General features: G+C 36.3%; 1 protein-coding gene across 18 annotated transcripts in view; it reads right to left on the minus strand.

Annotated features, from left to right (window-relative positions):
* Window positions 1-1,250: 1,250 nt before the first annotated feature.
* Window positions 1,251-26,433, minus strand: part of LOC147834236 (uncharacterized) — a 78,208-nt gene continuing 53,025 nt past the window's right edge. For 4 of the 18 annotated variants that reach the window (XR_015506113.1, XR_015506119.1, XR_015506117.1 and 1 more), the window contains 2 exons: window positions 16,252-16,319; window positions 13,428-13,837 (listed from right to left, as the gene is read on the minus strand). Coding sequence is in view for 8 of the 18 variants with exons in the window: in XM_087279538.1 (XP_087135664.1) it covers window positions 6,489-6,531; window positions 6,772-6,930; window positions 13,782-13,837; window positions 16,252-16,319; window positions 21,485-21,569; window positions 24,351-24,371 (432 nt within the window). In the remaining 10 variants the exon portion in view is untranslated. Of the gene's footprint in view, window positions 4,067-6,485; window positions 6,532-6,771; window positions 6,931-13,427; window positions 13,838-16,251; window positions 16,320-19,202; window positions 19,276-21,484; window positions 21,570-24,350; window positions 24,466-26,388; window positions 26,431-26,433 lie in introns of those variants that run through there. The other 14 variants (XM_087279540.1, XM_087279542.1, XM_087279541.1 and 11 more) reach the window with 9 other exon arrangements.

A 26,433-nucleotide genomic window follows, 5' to 3' on the forward strand; every position in this document is an offset into this window, starting at 1 on the left:
AAGCACTCGAAATCTGCAGTGCGAGTCTGTCAGCGTCTCTCCCCACTAAATCCACAGGATAAACTGGTTGTTTTGCCCCTCAGGGAGCAGGACACAGCTGTTAGCTGCAGGTCTCGGTCTGTCAAACCGAGCCACGCTCACTGCTTATTTATCAATAATCCTCCAGCTTCATCCTCTCTGTCACACTGAGCATCACTGAACTGTATTTGTTATTGGTCACAGCTAGATTCGGTCTGTCAGGGGGCCCGACTTCACTAAACCACAGCAGCCTGCTTAGTGTCTCTGTCCCAAGAACACTGTGCAGAAGAGCCAGAGCTCCATACATCACACAAGATAGATGAGCAGGAGGAGGAGTACGCTCTTTCAGTGGTTCAAATGTGCATCTGGATGTGCTTCTTTTACTTTATGTTTACATTTGACTTTTAGTTACTATTGTAGTCAAAGCTGATTCTTTCTATGTACAAGTTTAAACAGTATATGCAAGTTACAGTATGTAGGACCCCAAACCACAAGGGGGCCCCCTTGCTCTTATAGGTGATACTATGATGAGGGCTGTGCAATATTTATTTATTTTTTTGTTATAAACTTTATTTATATTTATATTATTTATATTTTGCCATCCAATCCTGGGACTATGGGCTTTATCATAATTGCCTCTATTATCTCATCAATAGTGATGGGTCGTTCTTGAACAACTCTTTCATTTTGAATAAATCTTTTGTATGACTCGACAATGCTCGAAGAGAAGAGAAGAGTCCTCTCAGGGAGTGATTCATTCATTTGCGCACTCAAATTTCTTTTTTGAGTCTTCTATTGGGTTTGAGACATGCATTCATCACGTAAAAGACAGAAACCAATCAAATGCATTTACAGCCAGAAAAAAAGGACTTGATCTGTTCATTTCTTGAGTCCTCGGTTTGAGTCAGTCATAAATCACTTGAGAGACAGAAGCCAATAATACGCATTTACAGCCGGAAAAAGATTTGATCCGTTCATCTATCAAATCCTTGGTTTGACTGATTTTTTAATCACGTGAAAGACAAAAGCCAATCATATGTATTTACTGCCAGAAAAAAAATATTTGATCAGGTCATTTCTCGACTCAACAGTTTGAGTTGGTTTTTTTCATCAAGTGAAAGACAGAAGCCAATAATATGCATTTACAGCCAGAAAAAAGACTTGATCCGTTCATCTCCCGAGTCCTTGGTTTGAGTCATTCGTTCATCAAAGACAAAGACAAAAGCCAATCATATGAATCGGCAGCCGAAAAAAGATTTAATCAGATCATCTCTATATAAATTGTTATACATACAACAATGGCAGAGCATAACAAAATAAAAAAGAGGCCATTATTATCCACTGACGATCCATACTTTGCATTTGCTACTTCCAATGACCACACAAATGTGTTAATATACAACTCCACAAAATATACATTTACAAAAAATGACTGTTATATTTTCTGCACACACAAAAATGTTGGGTTTATCCATATTTTAGCCAAATTTGGGATGAAACAACTCAAAATATTTCTATCTTAATTGTACAATATTATTTTATTTTCCAAATGTAACATTATGATAATAAATACATACTACAGCCTCTGAATCTGACATGTTTTTGCATATTTTGGAAACCACTTTTGGAACATGTTGGTGGTGTTATAGTGTGTTCAAAACCTGTACATAAATACAGTCTTTGTAACATGACTTCAATATTAGAATGTTATGGCTAGATGTTTAGTAATGACAGCCAAAAGTGTGCTTCATATTCACATGTTTTGGATGGTCGTGGAAACACAGCACGTTGTATTTAAATTGTATTTCATTTCATTGTTTGAGGAGAAAAAATGTTAAACAGTCACGCAAAACATGACAAGTTTAATTCTCACGTTTATAGTCTGAAAATATGTCTGAATGTGACTATTAAAAAGTTTGGCAAAGGCACTGTATACGAGTGTCATGATACACAACCCCAGAAAGTATGGTAAACACAAACAAAAATTGATTTCTAAATTTACTTTGACTTGAATTATATTGCAGACAATACATCAAACATTATTGAATGTGTTCCTCATGATTTTTATTGTTTGTTTTTTCAAAATAAACACGTATTCTAATTTTGGCTCTTGCAACACATTTTAAAAAATTGGGACAGGAGCAATTTAGGGCTAGTAATAAAGTTAATTGGTTAAATAATGACGTGATTTAAAAAAGGTGATGTCAACAGGTGATTGTAATTATGATTTGGAACAAAATCCGCATTCAAGAAAGGTCTAGTTCAGTGTTGTCAGACTAGGCGGTTTTGAATTTGATTGTTCAGGTAAAAAAAAATACTGTAGCATTGGCGGGTTGACAAAATTTGAGCGATTATGAAATGTAATAATGTAACTGTGTGCTCCTACTCCATTCAGTTAGTAGTGACCAGTGCATAGCGCAAAAACAGTGTGGGTCGAGGCGCAAGAGGAAGTGAAGGAAAGTTGTATTAAAATGCAACTCCTCAGACAAATCTGACTCCTATCCGCGTGCACGCGCAGCACCTGCAGTTAAACTCACAACGGTTTATCATGACACTTTTATCGATCATTTTTCCCCGCATTTGACAGCAAGAACAAACATAGAAGCATTGTCTGATTGACAAGCAACACCTAATAATGTTCAAAAGAATTTAAATTGCCTAATGGGATGAATTTATACCCCATTTCGAAACATGGGGGAAAACATACTAATAGGTAGTGTAATCTACATAACATTAAGTGCAGTATGTGGGTGAGAGGGGGCAGTGTTTCGATGTGATCCGGTTATGTTGTGGTTCTGTGACTGCTGCTGTTGGTTGCTGTATGGTTAAAAATTTCGATTTAAATACATTCAAATTAAATAAAGATGGGCCGAGGTCAGCCAGTTAAATTTAGAAATTTTTTATTTGCGTTTTCCATGCTGTCCCAACTTTTTCTAATTTGGAATTGTAATAAGATCAATAAGTTATTAAATATTAGAAAGAAGTGCTATATCATTTGTGGAAAAAAATAGAAATGTTGCTTTTAAACAATCTGAGAAATGTTACAATTTTTTTTTTCACTTTTGACAAAAAGTGTGCCAGAATGTTGGCCAGAGAGAATGTTTGGGGCATCTCTGTGAAATCACTGTGCCAGCTGGAATAAAGCCTTCTTTGCTATCTCTGCACTAACTGCACTGAAAAGAGGTTTACAAAAGCTTTTCACGGTGCTTTTCAGAAGATCTTCAAACCTCAGCGATTTCAATCTTTGCCAAACTGAGCAGAGATGTGTTTGTTACTCACGGTACATATACCACAATATATGGCTAAGTCTGAGAGTCACGGACTGCGGTTTCCCTGTCGAAACATAAACAAGCGGCTAATAAACCCTTGGCTGAAGGGTGTAAAAGGTCTAACTTACTCTTAAACCCTCCAAGCATGCTATATCCTTAATTCACTTAAATATTTTTGCACACACAAAGTGGTGAAAAAAATCTTGACCAAAACACTAAATCCACACCAATTAAAGGCTTAAATAAATCACAACTGCACTGAACCTAGATTATCTTAAGAATCTGATTAATGTTTCATTGTAGGACCGACCTACAGGCCGAGGTTAATTTATTGGCAAGCTTTGTCAAGATCCGAATGGATAAATTGTCGGTAATCAAAATGTAAAGGCATTTTTCACCCGCAATCACCACGTTTAATCCTCCAAATCACTCTTATTGACAGCTGTGTATCCTAAATCACACATACCTTCATTCAAGGCAAGTACCTTTCCTCTAGAAACCAGTTTCAGCCAAGGTAAATGAGGTCACTAAACACTTGTAAATCTAGCGGAGAGGCATGATGACGAAAGGAACCTCTTCTCTCGTTTTGCTTATCTTTGAGGATTTATATCAGGTTTTTTTCTTCTCTTTCTGGGTTGAATTGTGCAGATGTTTCTAGTTTGTGGATCAGAGGGTGGGCATAGTGTCGGACAGCAGACTGACCTCCCACCTGCAGCTCTGACCTTTAGCCTTCGCGAGCTGAACACCTGATGACCCGACCTCTTCCTGAGCAGAAGAAGCTGTAGAGAGAAGTGCAAGGCCATTTGATGTCTGTGAACATTTACTGTACACACACTCACACACACGGTTCTTAAAACTCGTCATGCAGCTCCTCCTGCAGGAAAGGATAACAATTGCATGAATTCAAAATGCAAACTACTGTAGTCAACATATTAAGTAGATCATCACCTTCCATCAAAGTTGTTCTAAAACTATTGAACAACACCCATAATTTTGAAAAACATTTTTAATTCACTTCGAATGTTAAATATTGTATACTGGAGAATATGACCAATACAGGATTTTAAATAATTTGAGTAAATATGTTAGGTAACAGGATGAATGGAATGGACAAATTAGTGAAGAACTTAAGATATTTTACAAAGAGAAATCAACATTTCAAAGTAACTTTTATAATTAATATTACACTTTAAATTATGTTTAATATTTCAAACAAATTACTACAAAATACACATTGGATTACACATTACCTCTGTGGAGATAATAATTTTTTTTTTATTTAAATACATACATACACACATACATACATACATACATACATACATATGAAATTGAACGAGATACCTACTGTATATTTGGAAAAAATAATCCTAAATGTTTTTTTTGTTTTTTTTTTTATAAAAAAAATTATATTATTGTTTCATCCAAAAAAAGCAATAATAATAAAAAATTCTAAAACTGCATATAAGAAAATCTGAAATAATTAAAAGGAATGAATATAAGCTTGTCTGAATCAGACTTCACAGACATAATAAGTAAACATAGAGAAACATAAGTAATATATATATATATATATATATATATATATATATATATATATATATATATATATATATATATATATGAGCAATATCACACGAGTAGCAGTGCAATATGGCTGTATATCGGCACTGGTGGGAGGCGTGCGTTGGCATGAGGCTGCAGGCCGAGTGCCTTTGCGCCCCCACCACCAGTGCCGATATACAGCCATATTACACTGCTACTCGTGTGATATTGCGTTTATACAACAGTTTGACAGCATAATTGTGTATATAAAAACAAAATCAAACATGGAGAGTCTCAAAAACCCTTTTGTATGAGAAACCACTTTCTTCCGCCTTGGATTCAAATCATAAGCAGACAGTTGAACAGATGAGCGTGCATCTATATATATATATATAGACACAAACACACACACACACACATATACATATATATATATATATATATATATATATATATATATATATATATATATATATATATATATATATGTATATATATATATATATATATATATATGTATATGTATACACACACACACACACACAGTAATCTTCATCCGCCTGCTGAAAGATCTCCTCAGCGACCTGATGCACTGTAGCAGGGCTAATGTTTAAAAGAAGAACATGGAGTCTTATTGGCACACACAACAGTTCTATCTGGTTCTCTAATCTGATTGGCTAATAGCTGTGCGATATTCCTGTAATAACAGCACTCCGCCCACAGTTAATTATTGTGATATCCCGATTGCAACAGAGAACGACTGGGAAATGTCTCTTGACTGATGGCATTTCATGTCATTCAGCCTTATAATCTTAAACTGTGAGCAAAATCAGCTGTTTTGTCATCACTTTAGACATTACGCTAGGGAATCATTCAATTACTAGCCCTAAAATGACGTTGGTAAATCAGTAACGGCTTCTGCTGTGATGGAATGGTGGAAGAGAGAATTTTTAGACTCTCGCGTTTTTTATACACACGATTATGCCGTCAAACTGTTGTATAAACGCAGAATCACACTGAAAGCAATATGGCTGTATATTGTCACTGATGGGACACTAAGGCACTCGGCCTAAGGCCCCGAGCCAACGCAGGCCTCCCACTAGTGCCCATATACAGCTATATCGCACTGCTACGAGTGTAATATTGCTAATATAACACATGTGGGTCTGATCATTTAGTCCATTTATTGCAGTTTACTGTTTTGCAATTTATTGCATATAATTTCCCCACAAAATAACACAGAAAATGAACAATGACTGGAAGTAAATATTTGTAAAATGATTACCTATTCATTTTTATGATAAAAATGAATAGGTAATAATTAAAATAAATATATCAAGCATTTTGGTCCTCAGTAAAGAAAAAGAAACAAGTTTTTTCATCAAAAAAAAATATATTTAAAAAATAATAATAAAAATGTGCATAAGCAATTTGACAATTAAAAGATATAAATATGTGGCTGTCAGCAGCAAACGTCACAGATGTTGCATTGCAATATATTACATACAATCCACAGCAAATCTAAATAGAGTCAGATTTCATCTAGGTCTGTTTATATCCAAAACCAAAGACTGAAAATAGACTTATTAATACAGACAGCCATGTTCTCTCACACGCATGCAGAGCTGACAATAAAAGCAGAGCCCATCTTACCTCTTAACCAAACCCTGAGGGATTACAAGAACAACCTCTGTTGGGCCTAAGGAATGAAAATCACATTGTGCAGATGGAAAGAAACACCTCATTTTTTCCATGAAATCATCACTCACTGACGTGCCAGAGAATTCTGATTATTTGTTTATGACAAGAACAAGAACAAGACCCAAAAAAAGGCTCTTGGCATGTTGTTGAGTAAATATGTGGTCTAATAAAGAACAGAATAGCTCTTGAACGTGAGTTGACAACAGTTTAACTGGTTGATGGCAAGGTAAACACTCACATTTCAGCAGAAAGAACTGATCCTAGAGCAGCGTACCCATAGATTCTGTCTCTCCAAACAGGTTGGGATGGGCTCCGGGCCAACAGCATTAGCATTAAAGTGCCTGTAAAAGTACATGCTAGTCTAATGGCCTGGATCTGGACCAGTGCACCTGCAAAACTGAGCATAAAACACAGACAAACACACTTACAAATAATTAAACACAGTAAACCTGCAAACACCCTTGGAGACATGGCCTGTTAGGCGGAGGTATAAACTAGAGGAGCACGTGTGAAATGTTGCAACAGCGCTACCATTCATGCCAATGCCAGTGACACATTTATTGGTTTTTGAGCAGTGTCCTGTCAGCAAATGCGGTGTGTGTTGTACAATTTTATTGCTCTGAAAAACGGTTTCACACCACAATTGGCCGTCTATCAGTATCGTTCTCTCTCCCTTTCCGTGTCTGATTTATTTTCTGTTTTCATAAGCATAAAATCTGGACCATCGGTTGTTACACTATTCTGCTGCCAAACATTTAAACTCGCAACACATGCAGCTAAATAGCTCTTCCCTTTACTGTATAATATACAGTAATCCAGGCCTGCACATAAATACACAGCTACAGACACATGTATACACACATATGTGCATTTGTGTGCTAACACACATTCCTGGTTGTACAAGTGCTCACACTCACACAAATACTACAATATCAACACATGCACATACACACACACTCTATGTAAATATCATAAAAACAATGGACTAAGATCTTTCCTGCTGTGCAAACAAATTTGTAGATCATAGTTTTCCCAAACCTTAATGAAACCTGTCATTTCTTTGTAATTATTTGTTAAATATGTGAGAAATGTATGAGGTTTCTAAATTAATTTATTTATTAGTGTGCTAATTTAGCAAAATCAGCTGTACATTTTTTTATATTATCATTTATAGATTGCAAAAGAGTATTAATTAATTAATATTAAATTCCATTGATGTATACTGTGTTAGGATAGCTGGATATTTGGTAGAGATCCAAATGGAGGTAAAATGTAATGGTAAAAACATGATGGTAAAATAAATCTAAATGCTGAGAAAATCACCAATAAAATTGTCCAAATGAGATGTCTAGCAATGCACATTACTAATAAAAAAATGTCATTTTTATTTATTTAGTAGGAAATTTACAAATTATCTTCATGGAATTTGATTATTACTTAATATTGTAATTTTTAATATGTGAACCAATGTATTTTTGGCCCATCCCCAGTTTTCCCATCCCCAATTTTAAATATAATAATAATAATAATAATAATAATAATAATAATAATAATAATAATAATAACTCCTTACATTTATATAGCACTTTTCTGGACACTCAAAGCGCTTTACACATGGGGGGAAATCTCCTCATCCACCACCAGAGTACAGCATTGACCTGGATGCTGCGACGGCAGCCATATTGCACCAGACCACACACCATACACCAGCTGATTGGTGGAGAGGAGACATAGTGATGAAGCCAATTATGATACGGGGATGATTAGGAGGCCATGATGGACAGAGGCAGCTACTCTTTTTTGAAGGACATCCTGGGATTTTTAACAAACACAGAGAGTCAGGACTTTGGTTTAACGTCTCATCAGAAAAACTGAGCAGTATAGAGTCTCCATGCATTAGGACCCACACAAACCACAAATTCAATTCATTAATCCAGGGTTGCCACAGTGGAATGAACTGCCAATTTATCCAACATATCTTTTTTACACAGCGGATGCTCTTCTAGCCGCAACCCATCACTGGGAAACACCCATACACTCCCATTCACACACATACACTACGGACAATTTAGCTTTCCCAAATTCACATTAAAGCACATGTCTTTGGACTGTGGTGGAAACCAAAGCACCTGGAGGAAACCCATGTGAACACGGGAAGAACATGCAAACTCCACACAGAAATGGCAACTAACCCAGCCGAGGCTTGAATCAGCGACCTCCTTGCTGCGACCTTCTTGGCGATAGCGCTACCCACTGCGCCACCGATATAGGCAGTTAAATTTAGTAAACACTAGTCACACATGCTGGCCGCTCTGATAAATGATAAATGCATTTGCAAGTTTACTTCCACTAGGATGGAAAAAACTTGCTAGTCATGCAAATGATGAGTAAAGAAAGACACTAAGATGAAAAATCCCAGCTGTGCTTTAGTTTCTAGCTGACAGAGGTCTAAGCGGCTTCTCGTCTCTGTGTTTGACAGTGCTGTACTGTCATCTAGTGGACGTTCATATTAAAACACAGAATGCGAGACTGTCCTGGATAAGAGGATGATAGGATGATAAAATGAGCTTATTGCTCAGATTTCATCCGGAAGTTTATTATTTCTTTGCTGAGAGAAATATCTTTCCGGCTTTGGTTACATCCTTATATTTCTGTTCTAAAAAGTCCTGAAGACAATGCAAATCTATCTACATTAGATGTCCATCTGTCTTCATGGATTACATTTTTTCTTTGTTTACTGATTTAAGATATTGAATCTGGATAGCAGAGGAAATGTGCACATAAAAACTCCCGTATTGTTTAAAAATCACTTGGATCCCTCATGAAGTTTGTTGAGAGACTGAGAGTCTTAATCTATAAGACATAAGGTTGTTTTGAATTGTTTGACATTTATTAATTCTCTGTGCATTACTTTAATGTCTCCATTTGTATAATTCAATTGTTGGTCTACACTTGAGTATTTCTTGTTTCCTGTTGACTATGCTAGAAAAGTTTCCTCTTTCCTCTAAAAATTACCACCACTTAAATAAGCAGAAACACAGCCTTTCCCTGCTTGCCAGGCAGTTGATTTAATTTATATCACACTGGCACAATGCCCACTCATTTTTTGGGTCTAGAAACAGCGATTCCTAATGCAGGATGAATGAACCATTATTCAAGTAATTTAGCATTTGGGGCTTGAGTTCATTACAACCCAGCTGAGAACCATTTACGCTATTCTGGACGCTTAAATATAAAGTTCAGCCACTCTGTGCAAGATTTAAAGTTTTGTAATTTAAAGATCTGGATGTGGGCCACACTGTAAATAGGGTTCATGATATAAACAGATCAAATATCCATTTATACATGATCAAGGGTTTTAAATTTTGGTGCAATTGACTATGCAATGTCACCCTTGTGGACCCGACTGAAGCAAACTCCAGAGATTGATGACTCAGTGAAGTTATTATAAACTATTACCATCCGTGACATTTACTGCTTATGAGAATTCAGGTCTGCTGCAGTCACATGAGATTCAATGTTAGTGAAGCAGGAAAAATGAATATTATGCATACATTTAAGCATAAATTGATTCCCCAACACAATTTTCATCCATAGCAGAGTGTGTTGTTCTTTAAATGATTTATCACACTGCCAGCTAAAGCATAAAACACAAACACATACACAGGGATCTAAGAGTTATCAAGCATTAAATAAGTAATAAATAAAAAATATTAAATAGGAATTTCATATATATTTCATCATTATAATTTAAATGGATTTGTTATTCATTCTATGTCATTATTTAGTACACAGTAAATGCATGAATGCTGTTTTAAATTATGGGATTTATGCATTGTTGTTTATATATTGGATAATTATATATACAAAATATGAACTTCATACATTGAACTAACTTTACATTTTACTTTACAAGTAACTTATGTACTGTACTGCATAGGGGTGCAACAAAAAAAAACACAAGCAAAAGCACAACTAAACATAATATAGCAAAGATACACTAAAATAATCAGTGCCTTTCAAGTACTTTTACAGATACTTAATAATGTATGCAAAATACTACACTGCATACTGTATAGAAACTCCTCTAATTAAATAAAGAATAAGATGATTTTACTTCAGGACAGAGGTGACACGGTGGTGCAGTGGTTAGCACTGTCGCTTAACTGCATGAAGTTGGTTGGATCAAGCCCTGGCTGGATCAGTTGGCATTTCTGTGTGGAGTTTGCATGTTCTCCCCGTGTTCACCTGGGTTTCCTCCGGGTGCTCCGGTTTCCCCCACAGTCCAAAGACATTGTCACAATCACCAGCGATCTAATTCTTACAGATCACAGGTAAACACACATATCACATAGGACTGCAAATCTGCTGGTATAGGGACTACAAGATCCAGACATTGCAAAACAAACACACACACCTGCTCTAAGTGTCTCCATTGATTACACTCCCACAGCTAATGCTGCTGATGGACTGATTACACACACATGGCCCACTTTGACACTCTCATTGCTGAGTCATGTTATACTAAGGGTGTTTTCACACCTGCCTTGTTTAGTTTAGTTGAATCGCACTACAGTTCTTTTTCCCCCTTGGTGCAGTTCGTTTGGGCAGGTGTGAAGGTAACAATTGCACTCGAGTGCGCAACAAAAGCGGACTAAAAAAGCTTTCAAACTAACCCTGGAGTGGTTCATTTGTGGTGAGAATACGACCCGCACTAAAACAGAGCCAACCGCAAAAGTTCTGTGCCTTTCTGGACTAATCCAGCTGCTGTAGGATGACGCGCTATGCGTTATATAAAAAATATTTGTTGACAGCGCTTTACCAACAGAGAGAAAGAGAGAGGGAAAAACATTACCTGCTGGATTGTTGGTAATATTTCTGGAACATGACCATGTTGCAGTTTAGCTAAATTAATTCACGCCTTCTCCTGAAGTGACTAACGATGCACCTTCGCCATTTGTAATGCCTTAAAACATTGTTTTCCAGCCTCAGCCGCGCTTCATTCTCGAATTAGAATCAGTCGGTGCAGTCATAGCTCCTTAGTCAAAAGCGACATTTTGTGTCTGCCGGTTTGTTTACTTGCAGGAGTTCCATTTACATTTCCTGCACGTGAATTCTGACCAATCAAAAAAAGCAGTTTAAAAAATATGTTCAACAACATCTGGCCATTGTGGATTTGGTCACATGACTGCATTTTTTTGGCTTTTTAACTGGTTCGGACCAAAGCAATCAGTGTGGTGTGAAAATGACACAAAGATGGCAGTAATGCTACAATGTATCGTTTATTGCCCTTGGTCTGGACCAAATGAAGCGAACTACAGATGTGAAAGCACTCTAAATGTGAACATTACGACAAGTTTTCCTTGTTTTGTCAGGCCGTGTTTGTGACCCTCACCTTGTTTGTTTGTTTACGTTGCCTGCTGCCTGCCTGTACTGGCCATCTGCCTGTTATTTGACTACAAATCTGGATTTCCTGTGTACATCTGTTTGCCACTGTGTTGAACATTGATTGCCAGACCATTCTGTTTAATAAACCTGCGTTTGGATCCACACTCCCTTGTCAGCATCACTTTACATTACAGACATGCAGTATCGGTGAATTGAATAAACTAAATTAGCCATAGTATATGTATAGATTGTGTATGGATGTTTCCCAATACTGGGTTGCAGCTGGAAGGGCATCCACTGTGTAAAACGTATGCCGGATAAGTTGGCGGTTCATTCCTCTGTGGCCCCTGATGAATAAAGAGACTAAGCCGAAGGAAAATTAATCAATGAATGAACTTCAGGACAATCCACAGCTTTAGCATACTGAGAAAGTTACACAGAAAACACAAATTCTTGTGTTTAGGGTTTAAGGCTTATTCCCTAATTTTAGTGCCAACTGATTGGACATTGGACAACAGACACAAAGCAAATATAATAAAAGGCATTGGAAAATTGCTAATTTATTTTATTTTGTTTTTATTTTAAGGCAAAACCGAAAATAAAAACATGAAATATGAAAAGTTTAGATGCAAAAACCTCTAAGCACATAAAATGTCCCTCTACAATGAGCATTTTTCTCAGGCTACTGTGTGTAGGTTCAGTAATTTAACTTTTATAGCAAAAAAATAATTTTCATTGACTTTAAAGTGAAATAGCTGAACATAAACACAGGAGGCTGAAAAAATGCTAATTTAAAAGGAGGTTTTAAGAGGTATTTGCTTCTGAAATTATTCATTTATTCATTTTCCTAGGTTTAGTTGCTTATTTATGAAGGGTCGCCACAGTGGAATGAACCGCCAACTATTCCAGTATATGTTTTACGCAGCTGATGCCCTTCCAACTGCAACCCAGTACTAGGAAACACCCATACACTCACATTTACACACACACTCATACACTATGGCCAATTTAGACAATCCGATTCACCTATAGCGCATGTCTTTGGACTATGGGGGAAACTGGAGCACCCAGAAGAAACCCATATGAACACAGGGAAAACATGTAAACTCCACAAAGAAATGCCAACTGGCCCAGCCGGGACTCGAACCAGCAACTTTCTTGCTGTGAGGCGACAGTGCTAACCACTGAGCCACAGTGCTGCCTGCTTCTGAACTCTATATATTATATTGAGTATTGCGGCATCTACTTGAAAGTATTTTTTCCTCTTTTCCTATGTGCTTCTTCTCTCTATTTTTCTTCTCTTCTCTCCTCTTGAATCAGTCACTAACATCAGTTTTCAATCTATTTATCCTTTCTCTTCCCCTCTTTCCTGCACATCTTTTTTTTTTCTAGTGGTTAGTATGTTAAACAGCTCTCTAACGGCTTCCAGAGTCACTTGCGCTGCCGCATGAAGTGTAGACTCAGCATGTCCATAAATCTCTTCTGAATGAAAGCACACCACGGAGATCAACGCATCCTTTCAAAGTAGCTCCAGGGCTTAAATAGCATGAATATATTCAACTCAAAGCATCTATAGGAGATCAACAATGCTTTTTAGCATAATTAAATCCAATTTAAAGATTACATTTTAGATACACTGAGACACCAGAGCTTTATTCAAATTATGAGTGAGTGTGCATGTGTGCATGTGTGTCATCCTATGATGTGCTATTTGTCTTTCAGCATGAGAGAGATAAGATACTAGAAAATAAGAAAGAAGGATATCACTCATTCTTCAAACTGCAGTTCTGTTAAAAACTCCCCCCAGCTGTCTTTCCACACTTCTTTTTGTTTCTTCATTTCTTAACTCTTTCTCTGTACCCTCTATTGCTCATCCTTCTTCCCCTTCCTGTGGCAGAGATCCTGAAGGCACTGATCTGAAAAAAACAGTGACCAATAATGCACAGACCAACATGTTTTGCATTCAAAAACTGCCACATGAATGTCATTTGTTCAGGAATCAGACCAGATCATACAGAGATCATACCAGTCGTTAATTCAGAATCTGAACTGCTCATGTCGATTGTTTTTAATTCACTTAACAAAACCTGCTCATAAAAGTTATCATTCAGGAGTCAGATTGCATAGTGCTCCATACTTTTGATTCACTGAACAAAAACAAACCCAGATAAATCAGTCAATCATGAATCAGACTACACTGGTCATTCTACGTAAAAATGATCCACTGAACAGACGGACTCAGATAAAACATTTGATTCAAATCAATCTGCACTGGTCATTCAGCATGTTTTTGATTCACGGTACAGAACCGTCTCATACAATAATTAGATCGGGAATCAGACTGAAAGGGTCATATTGCATGTTATTGATTCACTGAACAGAATCGACTTATATGAGTCATTCGATTAAGAATCGGACTGCACTAGTCATGCTGCATGTTAATGATTTACTGAACAAAATCAATTCATACAAGTCATTTGGTAAGGAATCAGACTGCACTGGCTATTCTGCTTTTTAATGATTTACTGAACACAACCTGTTCATACAAATCATTCGATCAGGAATCAGACTGCACTGGTCAATGTTTTACGCAGCGGATGCCCTTTCAGCTGCAACCCATCACTGGGAAAACTGAACAGAACTGACTTAGATAACTAATTCGATAAAGAATCAGACTGCACTGGTCATTCTAAATATTACAGATTCACTGAACAGAATTGGCTCATAAAATAATTTCCTTCAGGAATTAAACTTTACTGTTCATGCTGAATTTTTTTTTTTTGCTAAACAAAGTTCAAATTCATTCACTAGATCGACAGGTTGTGCTGAATGTTTTTCATTCTCTGAACAGAACTGTCTCATATAATTAGTTGATCACACTCAAAAATATATATTTTTGCTCGTTCTTCAAGCTAAATTATAATTAGTTTTTTCAAATGAGTTTTTAACTTGATTGTTTTATGTTCAATCTACTTAAATTGGCAAAAACAATTAGGTTAACTTAATTGATTTGTGTTGTGACAACATGAATTATCTGGAACCCAGCATTTTTTCAATACATGCTCATTGTGAAAACGTACCCCTGTATACATTTCTGGAGAGCACAAATTTTGCAGCCAGAGCTAAGTATGGCTGCATTTCGTCTATAAAATGAATGCTACAGGTATGATGTCACAGACGGCTTCTGTTTTCGTGCTACCAGCTGACCGCTTACCTCAGTGTCAATTTCTTTTAAGTTATTAAACTGTTACTAGTTTGCCCAGTGGCTTGCCAAGTACTGTACATTGGCGGACTTGAGATGCAGAAAGAAGTTGACTACAACGACAGGGTTTAAGTCATCAAAGAACGCTTCCAGAAAGCAGGTAAAACAAAGGGCAAAAGGCAAAAAATAAAATAAACAAGTAAAAAACAGGGTGAGAATGTGGCAAGATGTAAAAATCAGGCAATGGTGAGGGCTTTTCTTTTTCTGGATTGCTATTTAAAACACTGCGGTTGGGTTTAGGGAAGGGGGTGATCAGGTCAAAAGGTACTTTCCGAAAACACTGTCAGTTGGGTTTAGGGAAGGGGGTCGATGGGGGTATCAGTTGGCCGGTCAGTCAGTCAGTTAGTTGACAGTGGCCTTTGGTGGATTTACGTGAGAACAGGAGAAATTTAAGATCTGAAAAACTGTACAAAGCGGCCTCTGGCAGATTTGCAAACATAAAAACTGCAAAATAAACAGCTCCTGGCATGTATTTTGCACTGTCCAGAATTATATATATAGGGGTATGTATTAATAATGAGCCTGAGTTGAATTTTTTCAATGAAGGAATCTGACTAAACTGCTTATGCTGCATGTCACTGATTCACTAAACAGAATTGGATTATATAAACAAGACTATATCCCTTCAAGTTAGCTTTAAAAGCAGCATTAAAAATTACGGTTATTATTTTTGCCCTGTGCTCAATCTACATCTGCAAATTTGCATGCAGGAAAAGTTAATCCAATTCAATTTCATTAGTTTCAGTACACAGCTCTTTAGATGTAATCAGCTCTCAACCCTAAAGTCGACCTGGAACTGGGGACTCTTTAGCATATCTGATTAGCAACAAATCTATACACTGTAAATGCACACCACCGTTTAGAACAATACACACCGGAGCCCTGTTTCCTCAAAGCTTTTAACCTTTTATGGCAGTTACAATAACTACATTCACTAATAAAATTAAAGAGTGATTTGTATACGCATCTGCACCTGTTGAAAATATCTGCTGAGAACACTATCGTGACAGCCATGGTATTGGCCATGAAAGCAGTTCTGTCTACTAAATCAATGTGAAACACTCTTACCTGACAGGTGATCATGGAGTGCAGTAGAGGGTCAATATTCCTCTTAGGGTCCAGTAGTAATGTGTGTCCTGCAAAAACACACATACCCATAAGGCTCTTAAGCAATTACACTGTAGGATATGAAGGTCAAGGACACTGATCAATCAAAGCAAAGGTGCATTAAACCATCCCACACATCTTTATTATGATCTTTTTTTCCTCTCTACTAATGTATCTGTGTGTCATTGTCCAAGATGCCCTCTACTGTAATATTAAATTTCCATTTTAATATACCATCATGGCATAATCACACACACACACACACACACACACACACACACACCAAACACACACACACCAAACACACACACACACACACACACACACACACACACACACACACACACACACACACAGAGGGGAATCCTCTTTGATCTTAATTATTAATCGTTTGCCCTAGAGTATGTAAGACATTCATTTATTCATCAACGTTAACACAGAAAAATGATTGCTTGGTTTCACTATTACGTTGATAGACTTGTAAACGCAAAAGGTCGCAGACAAAAAAGCACAATGACTGACAGGCAGAGAGTGTTTCTGATAAAAAGTGTTCGCTGTTTTATTTGGTGACTGTCACAGAGACAATTCAGACTTCAGTGATATCTGTCAAGTTGGACTAAATGCATATGAAGTATGAAAGATCAGCTACAAGTTATTTTGTTTTCACCTTCACTCCTTTGCAGTGTGACTTGACAGTCCCTTCTTAATATCTTTAACACTTTTCATACACTAATTAGCACACCTACACTGTAAAAAATCCAACTTGAAAAAAGTTGAAATTACTTGTTTGTTTTTTTGTTTTGTTTTGTTTTTTGTTGTTGGTTTGGCAATAGTCTGTAAAAATGTAACGTTTACTTAACCTAAATCAAAATTTTCTTTATTAAGTAAAAAGATTAGTTTAAGCAAAACTTTGCAAGTTCTAAATTAAAAAAAAATAAATAAATAAATAAAAAACTTTTGCAAACTTGTTACTTTAAGTTGAGTTAATCTCAGACCTCCTCACTTGAAAAATTAAAAGTTGCTGTATTTCTAACCCAAACAACAATGACAAAAATAATAGTAACACAAATAATAACATTAATGTCATTATTATTAACAAAGACAAAATACTACTGCAATAATGCTAACAGGGGGTTTGGACACAGCTGCAGAAAGACTTTTAATGTGAATCTTCCATCTCATATTTATCTAGTTCGCTCTACAAAAAGAAACGCTTAACATATGTGGACTGCTAATTACTATATAACTGTTAGGTATTGCCATGATGACAGTAAATACTATTTGACTAAATATTTTTCAAGACACTTTTATACAGCTTAAAATGACATTTAAAGGCTTAACTAGGTTCATTATGTTAACTAGGCAGGTTAGGGTTATTAGGCAAGTTATAGTATAACGATGGTTTGTTCTGTAGACTATTGAAAAACTATAGCTTAAAGGGGCTAATAACTTTGACCTTAAAATGTTTTTTAATAAATTTAAAACTGCTTTTATTCTAGCTGAAATAAAACAAATAAGACTTTCTCCAAAAGAAAAAATATTATCACACATACTTTGAAAATTTCCATGCTCTGTTAAACATTATTTTGGAAACATTTTTTTTTTCAAAATCAAAGGGGGGCTGACTGTTTTTTTCCTAACAAAATCAAAATGAAAATTCAAATGCCCAAATAGATAATAATAATAATAATAATAATAATAATAATAATAATAATAATAATAAATCAAACTTTCAAAACAACTTGCCAAGCAATAAACCAAACACTCAAACATTCAAATAATAAATTAAAATGCATTTTCAAATGAGAAATTAAATATATTTGATATTTAATTTTCATGAACAACTGTAGAAATTAAATGACAAATCAAATGCTCAAACTATAATTGAAATAGAGGAACCAGCTTCTGATTACACACACACAGCTCATGATGGACTAATTACTAGGACTATAAAGGCACCTCATTCACACAGACTCTTTGCTGAGTCTTGTTTTTTCCTGTGAAGCATTACAAAGCATTTTTCCCTTTTTGTCCTGCCATGTTTTGTCCCTGGTCTTGTTTACCGTTATTGTTTTTGTTTTTTTGCATCCTACTTTTAATTCTGTGTCTAATAAATATTTTGTTAACATTTGTCTCTGTTTTAATATTTTTTTTCAATTGAACTGTTTGCTTGTTGTAATATTGTATTATTTCTTAGTACCAATTTCAAAAAGAGTTTTTGTTCACTCAAATTCAGACAATTTTAGTCAGTACAACCAATGTTTTAAAAAGCTGAGTACACGAGAAAAAATGAAAGGTAATAAGAATGTTTTTTTTGTTTTTTTTTGTTTACACAACTTCAAACATTTTAGGTCAGTGTAACTGATGTTTTAAAAAGCTGAGTACACGAGAAAAAAACGATAAGGATAAAATAAACAAGGATTTTTTTTGTTTTTTGTCTAATCAACTTCAAGCATTTTAGTTCTGCAGACAAAAAAAAATCATTTAGCACAATTTAAAAAGTTTTTTACAGAGTAGTTCACCTCTCAAGAAAACTAGCAATCTCATGGTAACACAAGTAAATGTTTTTTGTATTACTAACAAATAATTTTAGGTCAGTGCAGCTGATGTTTTAAAAAGTGGAGTGAACAAGAAAAAGCAAAAGGAAATTAGGATTAGGTTTGTTTGTTTTTTTGTACTGGCTTAACATTTTTTACAGTGTATGCCACTAGATATCTTTACAAGAATGATAGAATGTGAGAGACACAGAAAAAATGCTTACCTCACCAGGAGGTCTGGAAAAGTCATTAGTCATAAGTCATTAGTCAGTTCTGCTGTACTGCATTTATCCTTTTACACACAAACACTGAGAAAATATGACTCTGGGCAACAACTGTCTTTTTAAAAGTCAGTTGCAAGTGAGAGGTTTTTACTTTGGGAGGAAGGTTGAAATACTTCAGGCTGAGTGATAGATCTGTTCCTTTCATTCATAATGCTGCTGTTATACTGTGGGCAACATACACAAACACACACACACACACACACACACACACACACACACACACACACACACACACACACACACACACACACACACACACACACACACATACACACAAGTTAGTTTTTTTTTTAATGTAAAGCCATTCCATAGGTTTCCATGTTTCTTATTCTGTACTAACTGTATTTTAACCCTAAACTCAACCCTCACATGAAACTGTGTTTTTCAATTTTCACTTTCTCAAAAAATCTTATACTTTACAATTTATACAACTTTTAAAATATAGGGCAATAAACAATGCAATCATAAATCACCTTCTCCTTTTAGTAATTGTCATACCCATGTCATTATACAAATTAGTGTCCTACTATGTCACAAAAACATGCCCAAGCACACAAATCCAAAACCAGTAATCATTGACATTCATAGAAGGAAAAACAATTACTGTAGAATTCAATAGTTTCAGCTTTCTTTAAAATGTCTTCTTTTGTGAACCATACCTTTAAATCCCTGAAGAATGTTTCCAGCACCTTTTTAAATCTTTGTCATGAAGGATTACAAGGACAGATCTCCCAAAAAATGAATGTTTCTGCACCATTTACTCACATACAAGTGATTCAAAACTGTTTAGGAATTTCTTTTTGGAAGAAGTCACTAGCATACCTGTCAACGTTAGAATGTAAAAATACAGGATAATCTCCTTTATAATGAAAGCATTTGATTACCTTCGTAACTGTTTATGCTCAATGAAGACAAAATTAGTTGTGTTTAAAATAAAACATGCCAAGGCAGACATGTTTATATATTATTAAGTGCATTTGTCTGTTTAAAAACAAACCCAAATCTCAAAGTGTCCACTTTCGCTCCTCTTCAAATCATGTCTACAGAACCTGATCTGGAAACAGTGTCTTAATACGGAGTGCGTAAATCAGTCAGCACTGATACATGAATTGACAGATTCAGTAGTTGCATAGGAAGGGCAAGGGTCGACGCATAGCTTTAATAACAAGAAAGTGAATATAGCCATTTTAATATTATTTCATCGTGCTCTCAAGCCAAAATAAAGCAAAAGCATAATTCTCTTGAACAGCTTTTGCAATTATATCGCATTTGAGATCAACTCTTTGATGCACTTTTCACTTTTTATAGAAAAAGCTAAAAACCTTAAATATGGGAAAATACTCAAACGGGAAGATAGAATGGTAAAATATAGGAGAATCCAGGCAAAAACGGGAGAGTTGATAGGTATGCAATAGTTGTTTTTTGCTAATATTTTTCAGTATGCCCTCCTTTGCTTTTAGCAGAAGAAACTCAAACAGGTTTGGAACCAGTGGAAGATAAGTAAATAATAACAGAATTTCATTGTTAAACTATCCCTTTAAAGCAAAACGTTAATAGGGTTGGGTATACTTTTAAAACGGTACCGCTGCCAAAATGGTGCCAGAACTGATACTTTTGAGCCACAAAATGATGGTGGATGATTCTAAAAAAAAAATTCTATTTGACAAAAAATATTTTAATTATTTCAATAGAAAAATATAATTGAAGTTTAAAGTATACATAAATTCATATTTTATATATTTGAATTTAATCGCATTCATTAATTTATTTTGATCATTTGTGTTTGTTAGCATGAATTTAAGATTTGCATTATGTAATTAATATTCGTGATGAATCTGAGAGTCGCTCACCGGATGCACTGTACTGCGTGCTTTGTCTACTTGCGTGCGTTCCTAAAGCAACAAGAACAATGCTTGATATGGCCGACGATGTCCGTATCCCTCAAATGTGTTTAGGATTAAATGTTTAGAGATGTGTGACACAACTCATACCTGAGTGTCTTTGATGTACTTCTTGATGCTTCTTACGTCCTTGTCGCAGTACCAGTGACACCGAATTTAGGCACCGAAATTCATGTGCTGATTCGTTTTGGTTCATACTGGTTACAAAGGTTTCGGTACCCAACCCTAAACTTTAGGTCTACATCTGCAGTGCATTAATATTTAGTCTTTACCTTTGATTATTACTGTTGCCATTTACATTAATCACAGGTAAAATTGTCTCAAAGTTCAAAGCACAGCAAGTTAACATTACAGAATTGCATTGCAGTTCTCTTAAATAAACCACCTGTCGACAACTCCTAATAATAACACCATGAAACCATCTTTGCATGAAACATCGTTTGGATGTAAATGTGAGAAGTTTTAGTATCACCTTTAACTTTCAATCCAGCTCTTGAACGTGACAGTGATGATTGGATCTGAACCACCTGCCAGTAAGCAGAGCTGCATTCCCTTTTCTGGAGACATAAATAAGAGTTTATAGCTTGAGCAGGGGGAAGAGGTCCTTTATGTCATTAAGATGATGAAATACGCAGCGACACTTCAGACAAACTGCATTGTAAGTGCTGTCTAAGTGCGTTAAACGGATGCGACAAGCGGGGACCCGTTTCAGCATGGAGGTCGATAGAGTCGTGACAGCGGCCGTCGTTTCCTGATTGAGTTTGAGTCAGGAGTAACAGCAAATTTGGCACAAGCACTGTTATTTTCTCACTGTGTGCTTATAGATTTACTGCGGAGCTGTTGCGCGTGATGTGCACGAGGAAATTAACAGCAGTCGATCATCTTTACATCTTCTCATACAGAGATAGGAGAGGAGATAAGAGAGCAAGGGACCCTGACTGTGTTTTTATAGGAGGTAAAATCAACACAGCGAGCGTGTGTTTTGATGATCATGCAGGTTTCCACATGAATAATGCACTGCCATTATTTTTAGAGATCGACCATCTCAGTCACTTTTTGCTGAGATCTGCAAGGATGTATCAACTCATCACTCTTTCACAGGCATATAAACCCCCTCTCTCTCTCTCTCTCTCTCTCTCTCTCTCTCTCTCGCCCTCCCTTTATCAGTCTTTCTCTAGGTCATTACCATAACTGAAATATTGTTATCTTGACAAATACCCTAAAGTGACATGTTAAATGCTGCCTTTTTGTAATATTCAAAGTCAGAGATATGCAGTATATCCTGTTATACTGTGGTTTGACTGTACAATTGGTATTATGCGTTTTTTGTACTTTTATTTAGTTTTTCATGTATGACTTTATTTATTGTTTACCTGCTTTGAAAAGTCAAAAAGTCCTTTTTACAAGATGTAAAATAAGTCTCTGATGTTCCTAGAGTGTGTATGTGAAGTTTCAGCTGAAAATAGCACACAAATCATTTGCATAACTCTTTGATATTGCCTCTGCTAGGCTTTGATCCAAATTTGGTGACTGTCGCTTTAAATTCAACTGAAATTGTGTTCACAGCCCTCTTTTCAAAAGAGGGTGGAGTTATAAATGACTATAGCTGTGTCCGAAACCGCATACTTCCATACTGAATAATGCGCTAAAATCAGTATGCGTGTCAAGTATTATGTCCGAATTCATAGAATTCAAAAAATCAGTTTGCGAGAAGTACCCGGATGACTTACTACTTCCGGCGAGATTCTGAAGTGCGCATCCCATGCATGCTGCCCTATCCAATGATGCCCCGCGAGATAATTGTGAGCTGCTGCAGCGCTGATGGTCATGGGGAGTGGAGAACATGTGTCTGATTCCAGCAACGCTCCAGGGACAGACGAGTCTTCGCTGAGGCCAGCGTCCAGCCTCCAACACGGTGACTGAAGCTCTGCACAAGACTTTGGCCAGCGGAGAAATTAAAATGGTCGTGCCCAACTGAGTCTGGTTCTCTCAAGGTTTTTTTTCTTCACTCTACTATCAGGTGAAGTTTTTTTTCCCTCTTCGCTGTCACCACTGGTTCGCATGGTTCAGGATTGGTAGAGCTACGCATCGATGAAGTGTTTGAACTCTCAGTAATGATTTTAAATCACACTGAACTGAGCTAAACTGAACTGAACTTAAACACTAAAAACAGAACTACACTGTTCCAGTTACTATGACCATTTATGTGAAGCTGCTTTGACACAATCTACATTGTAAAAGCGCTATACAAATAAAACTGAATTGAATTGAATTGAATAATTCTTGAAACGGTAGTGAAGCGATACAACTGACACAGGTAGGTCATGTGACCATGAAAAAATGGTGGATGTAGTACTTACAAATTCCATTCATACATTTCACATTCATACTGGATAGAATGTACTTTTCTAACAGTATGCGAGCAAAGTAATATGTCCGAATTCATAGAATTCGAAAAACAGTATGTGAGAAGTACCCAGATGTCCTACTTCCGGCGAGATTCTGAAGTGCGTGTCAAATAGACACTACACTATCCCATAATGCACGGCAAGATAAATCCTGAATGGGAGTGAAGCAACGCAACTGAATTAGGTAGATCACATGATCATGACAAAATGGAGGATGTAGTACACCTCCATTCATACTGCTCACATTCATACTGTATAGAACATGCTTTTCTAATGGCCAAGTGGTACATTTAAATTTAAATGTAGTACCTACTGAGTAGTAGGCGATTTTGGACGCAACCCATGTGTCAACAAAAAATTCTAATGACGAACGGCTGCTTCTCACCCAAGGCTGTCTTTGCTAATGAGGGAGAGATTGTTGTTAATGTAAGGGACCATAAGAGGCTGGCTAGATTCACACACTGTTGCCACAAATTTGTGTTTAAACACCCTGTAAAAGTGATTTTTGCCTTATAGGTCCCCTTTAAAAAAAAATATTTCCCCAAAACAATTCTAGAAATCTGAACATTTTTTAAAAACTTGTAGTTTAATATATTTTTCCATTTTCATGCCCCATAACGCCAAGTGTGGCACAATTTGTAAATACAAACGAATAAGTTCTAAAAAATATTTGTAGTTAAAACTCTTTTTTTTTCTTTTGTTTACTCTTTAAGATATAAATTGTAGCTTATTCTTTAAATACAACTTATATTATTGGGCCTTGAATGACAAAGTTCTTCTTAAATTATTCAACAGGCTCATTTTGAAAACCTAGATCTACATTTATTTCTGGAGATCGCAAATTACGTAGCCAGACGTACGTCTGGCTGCATTTCGTCTTTAAAATGAATGCTTTAGGGAGAGTATGACACCGTTCCTTTTCCCACTTACCAGCTGTCTGTTTACCTCCATATGGATGGCTTTCCCGTTGTTACAAGTTTGTCGCCATGTACGTTGGTGGACTTGAGATGCAGAGAGGAGTTGACCACGGCGATGGGGTTTAAATCTGGAGAAGAATGGTTTCAGAAAGCGGGTAGGATAAAATCAGAAACCAAAAAGTATAATAAACAAGTAAATAACAGGGTAAAAATGTGGTAAAATCTGAAAACGAGGTAAATCAGGGGGCTTTTCTTTTTCTGCATTGCTTTTTAAAACTGTTGGTCTAGGGGAAGCGGGTGAGTGGGTCATTATGTGCTTTTGTAAACACTATTGGTTGGGTATAGGGAAGGAGGAGAGTGAGTCAGTCGATCGGTCAGTCAGTAATTTAGTCAGTCAGTCAACTGCAGCCTCTGGTGGATTTACATGAGAACAGAAGGGGCGAATGGCACTCGCAAGAGAAATTTGAGATTTCAAAAAGCCTCGGCCTCTGGTACATTCGCAAAAATAAAAACTGCAAAAAAACGTCGCTCCTGGGACGTATTTGTTGCCTTACAGAAATGTATATAGAGGTATGTTTTCGAAATGAGCCTGGATTAAAATTATTTAATGCTAATTATGCAGGTAAGCAACAATTTAAACTTCAACATCATATGCATTAGTCTACTCAACAGTTCTCTAGAAACACTTTTTTTGGACACTTTTTAATTCTTCCAACATCATTTTCAATACACACTGAAAAAAAGCTGTAGGCCAAATTATCTCCTTTCTGACAAAGATGTAAAGCAAACATGCCAAAATAAAAATAGTTTCAAATAATTTGTTGATGTCTCCAAGAAAAGCCAAAGTTGACTGATGTAATAGACCATATCAGATGCAACATTTTCTTCTTTAAGGGCCATTTAATAAGGGAAGACAAAACACCAGAAACAGAAGCAAAAACAAGACATTCCTCGAACAGAGTCCAATGTTCTTTTGAGGATGCTTGAAACCCAATGAGGCATCAGTAAGGGCCGAAGAGTGCTGTACAGCATGCTAATAAATGGTACAGGAGCAAGAAGCCAGCAGCTGTCTACTATACTCAGGTATCCAGTAAATACAACTTAATCCCCTCCAAAAATCTCCTATACATGTCTGCACTTTATATATGCACTCAAAGTGAACTAATACCCACCATTTTAGAGATCTTGGTGTTTTTTTTTTTGTTTTTTTTTGTGAAGGCCAAGATTGTTCATAATTATTCAAGTGATTCGCATTAACAGATCAATCAAACCTGCGACTATTTTTAATTTAAAAACAACAAAATTACTTGTACATCAGTGATCAGAATGTCATAGTTAACTTGATTAAAAACTGGACGCCATTTCTGTCAAACTCAATCAAACTAAAAACCAATTATTCCCTTTGCCAAATGTGTTCAGTTGCTGGTATTGAGGAGGCTGAGAGCTGGTGCTATGGTGTGCGTTTAAAGCCTGGGGCATCCTAAGAGCTGGATATGGATGTACTGTACACTAATAGGCATTTCTGCTATGCACAGTGATTATAAAAGACAGATGATAGCTGCTCTGCCCTTTTGTTAAAAATTCCAGCACTACTCTAGATCCATCTATCAATTTATCTTAGGGACACTGTGTCCTAACCCACCCATCGCCCTTAGCCTTTACCATAGCTTAAATGTCTTAAACTTGCCAAAGTATAATAAATTACTCCATTAATAGGTGAATTAGTGTTGTCCATTGAACATTCCCCTGAATATGTACCCCTGACCATAGAAAAGACCTTCAAATATGTGCCATAAATGTGTCATGAATGCAGTTAATAACTTTTCATGCCATCTCATACCCCAGGGAAATTATACTAAATGCTCAGTAAAAGCATACCAGGTCTGGATTTCCACATAACATTACAAGTCAAGCTCTTGAGATCAGCCTAAATTATGAAATGTATTATTTCATGACTGATTAATGTACGTTTCCGAACCAGGATGTACTGTAAATCACTCAGTATTAAATTAACCATTCACCCAAAGATAGCAGATCTGACATTTACTCACCATCACGTTGCTCCTCTGGCTTTTTCTATCATTAAAGGTCTCCTA

This window comes from Danio rerio, chromosome 13, assembly GCF_052040795.2.
Source record: "Danio rerio strain M-AB ecotype USA chromosome 13, GRCz13ab, whole genome shotgun sequence".
Classification (NCBI taxonomy): domain Eukaryota; kingdom Metazoa; phylum Chordata; class Actinopteri; order Cypriniformes; family Danionidae; genus Danio; species Danio rerio.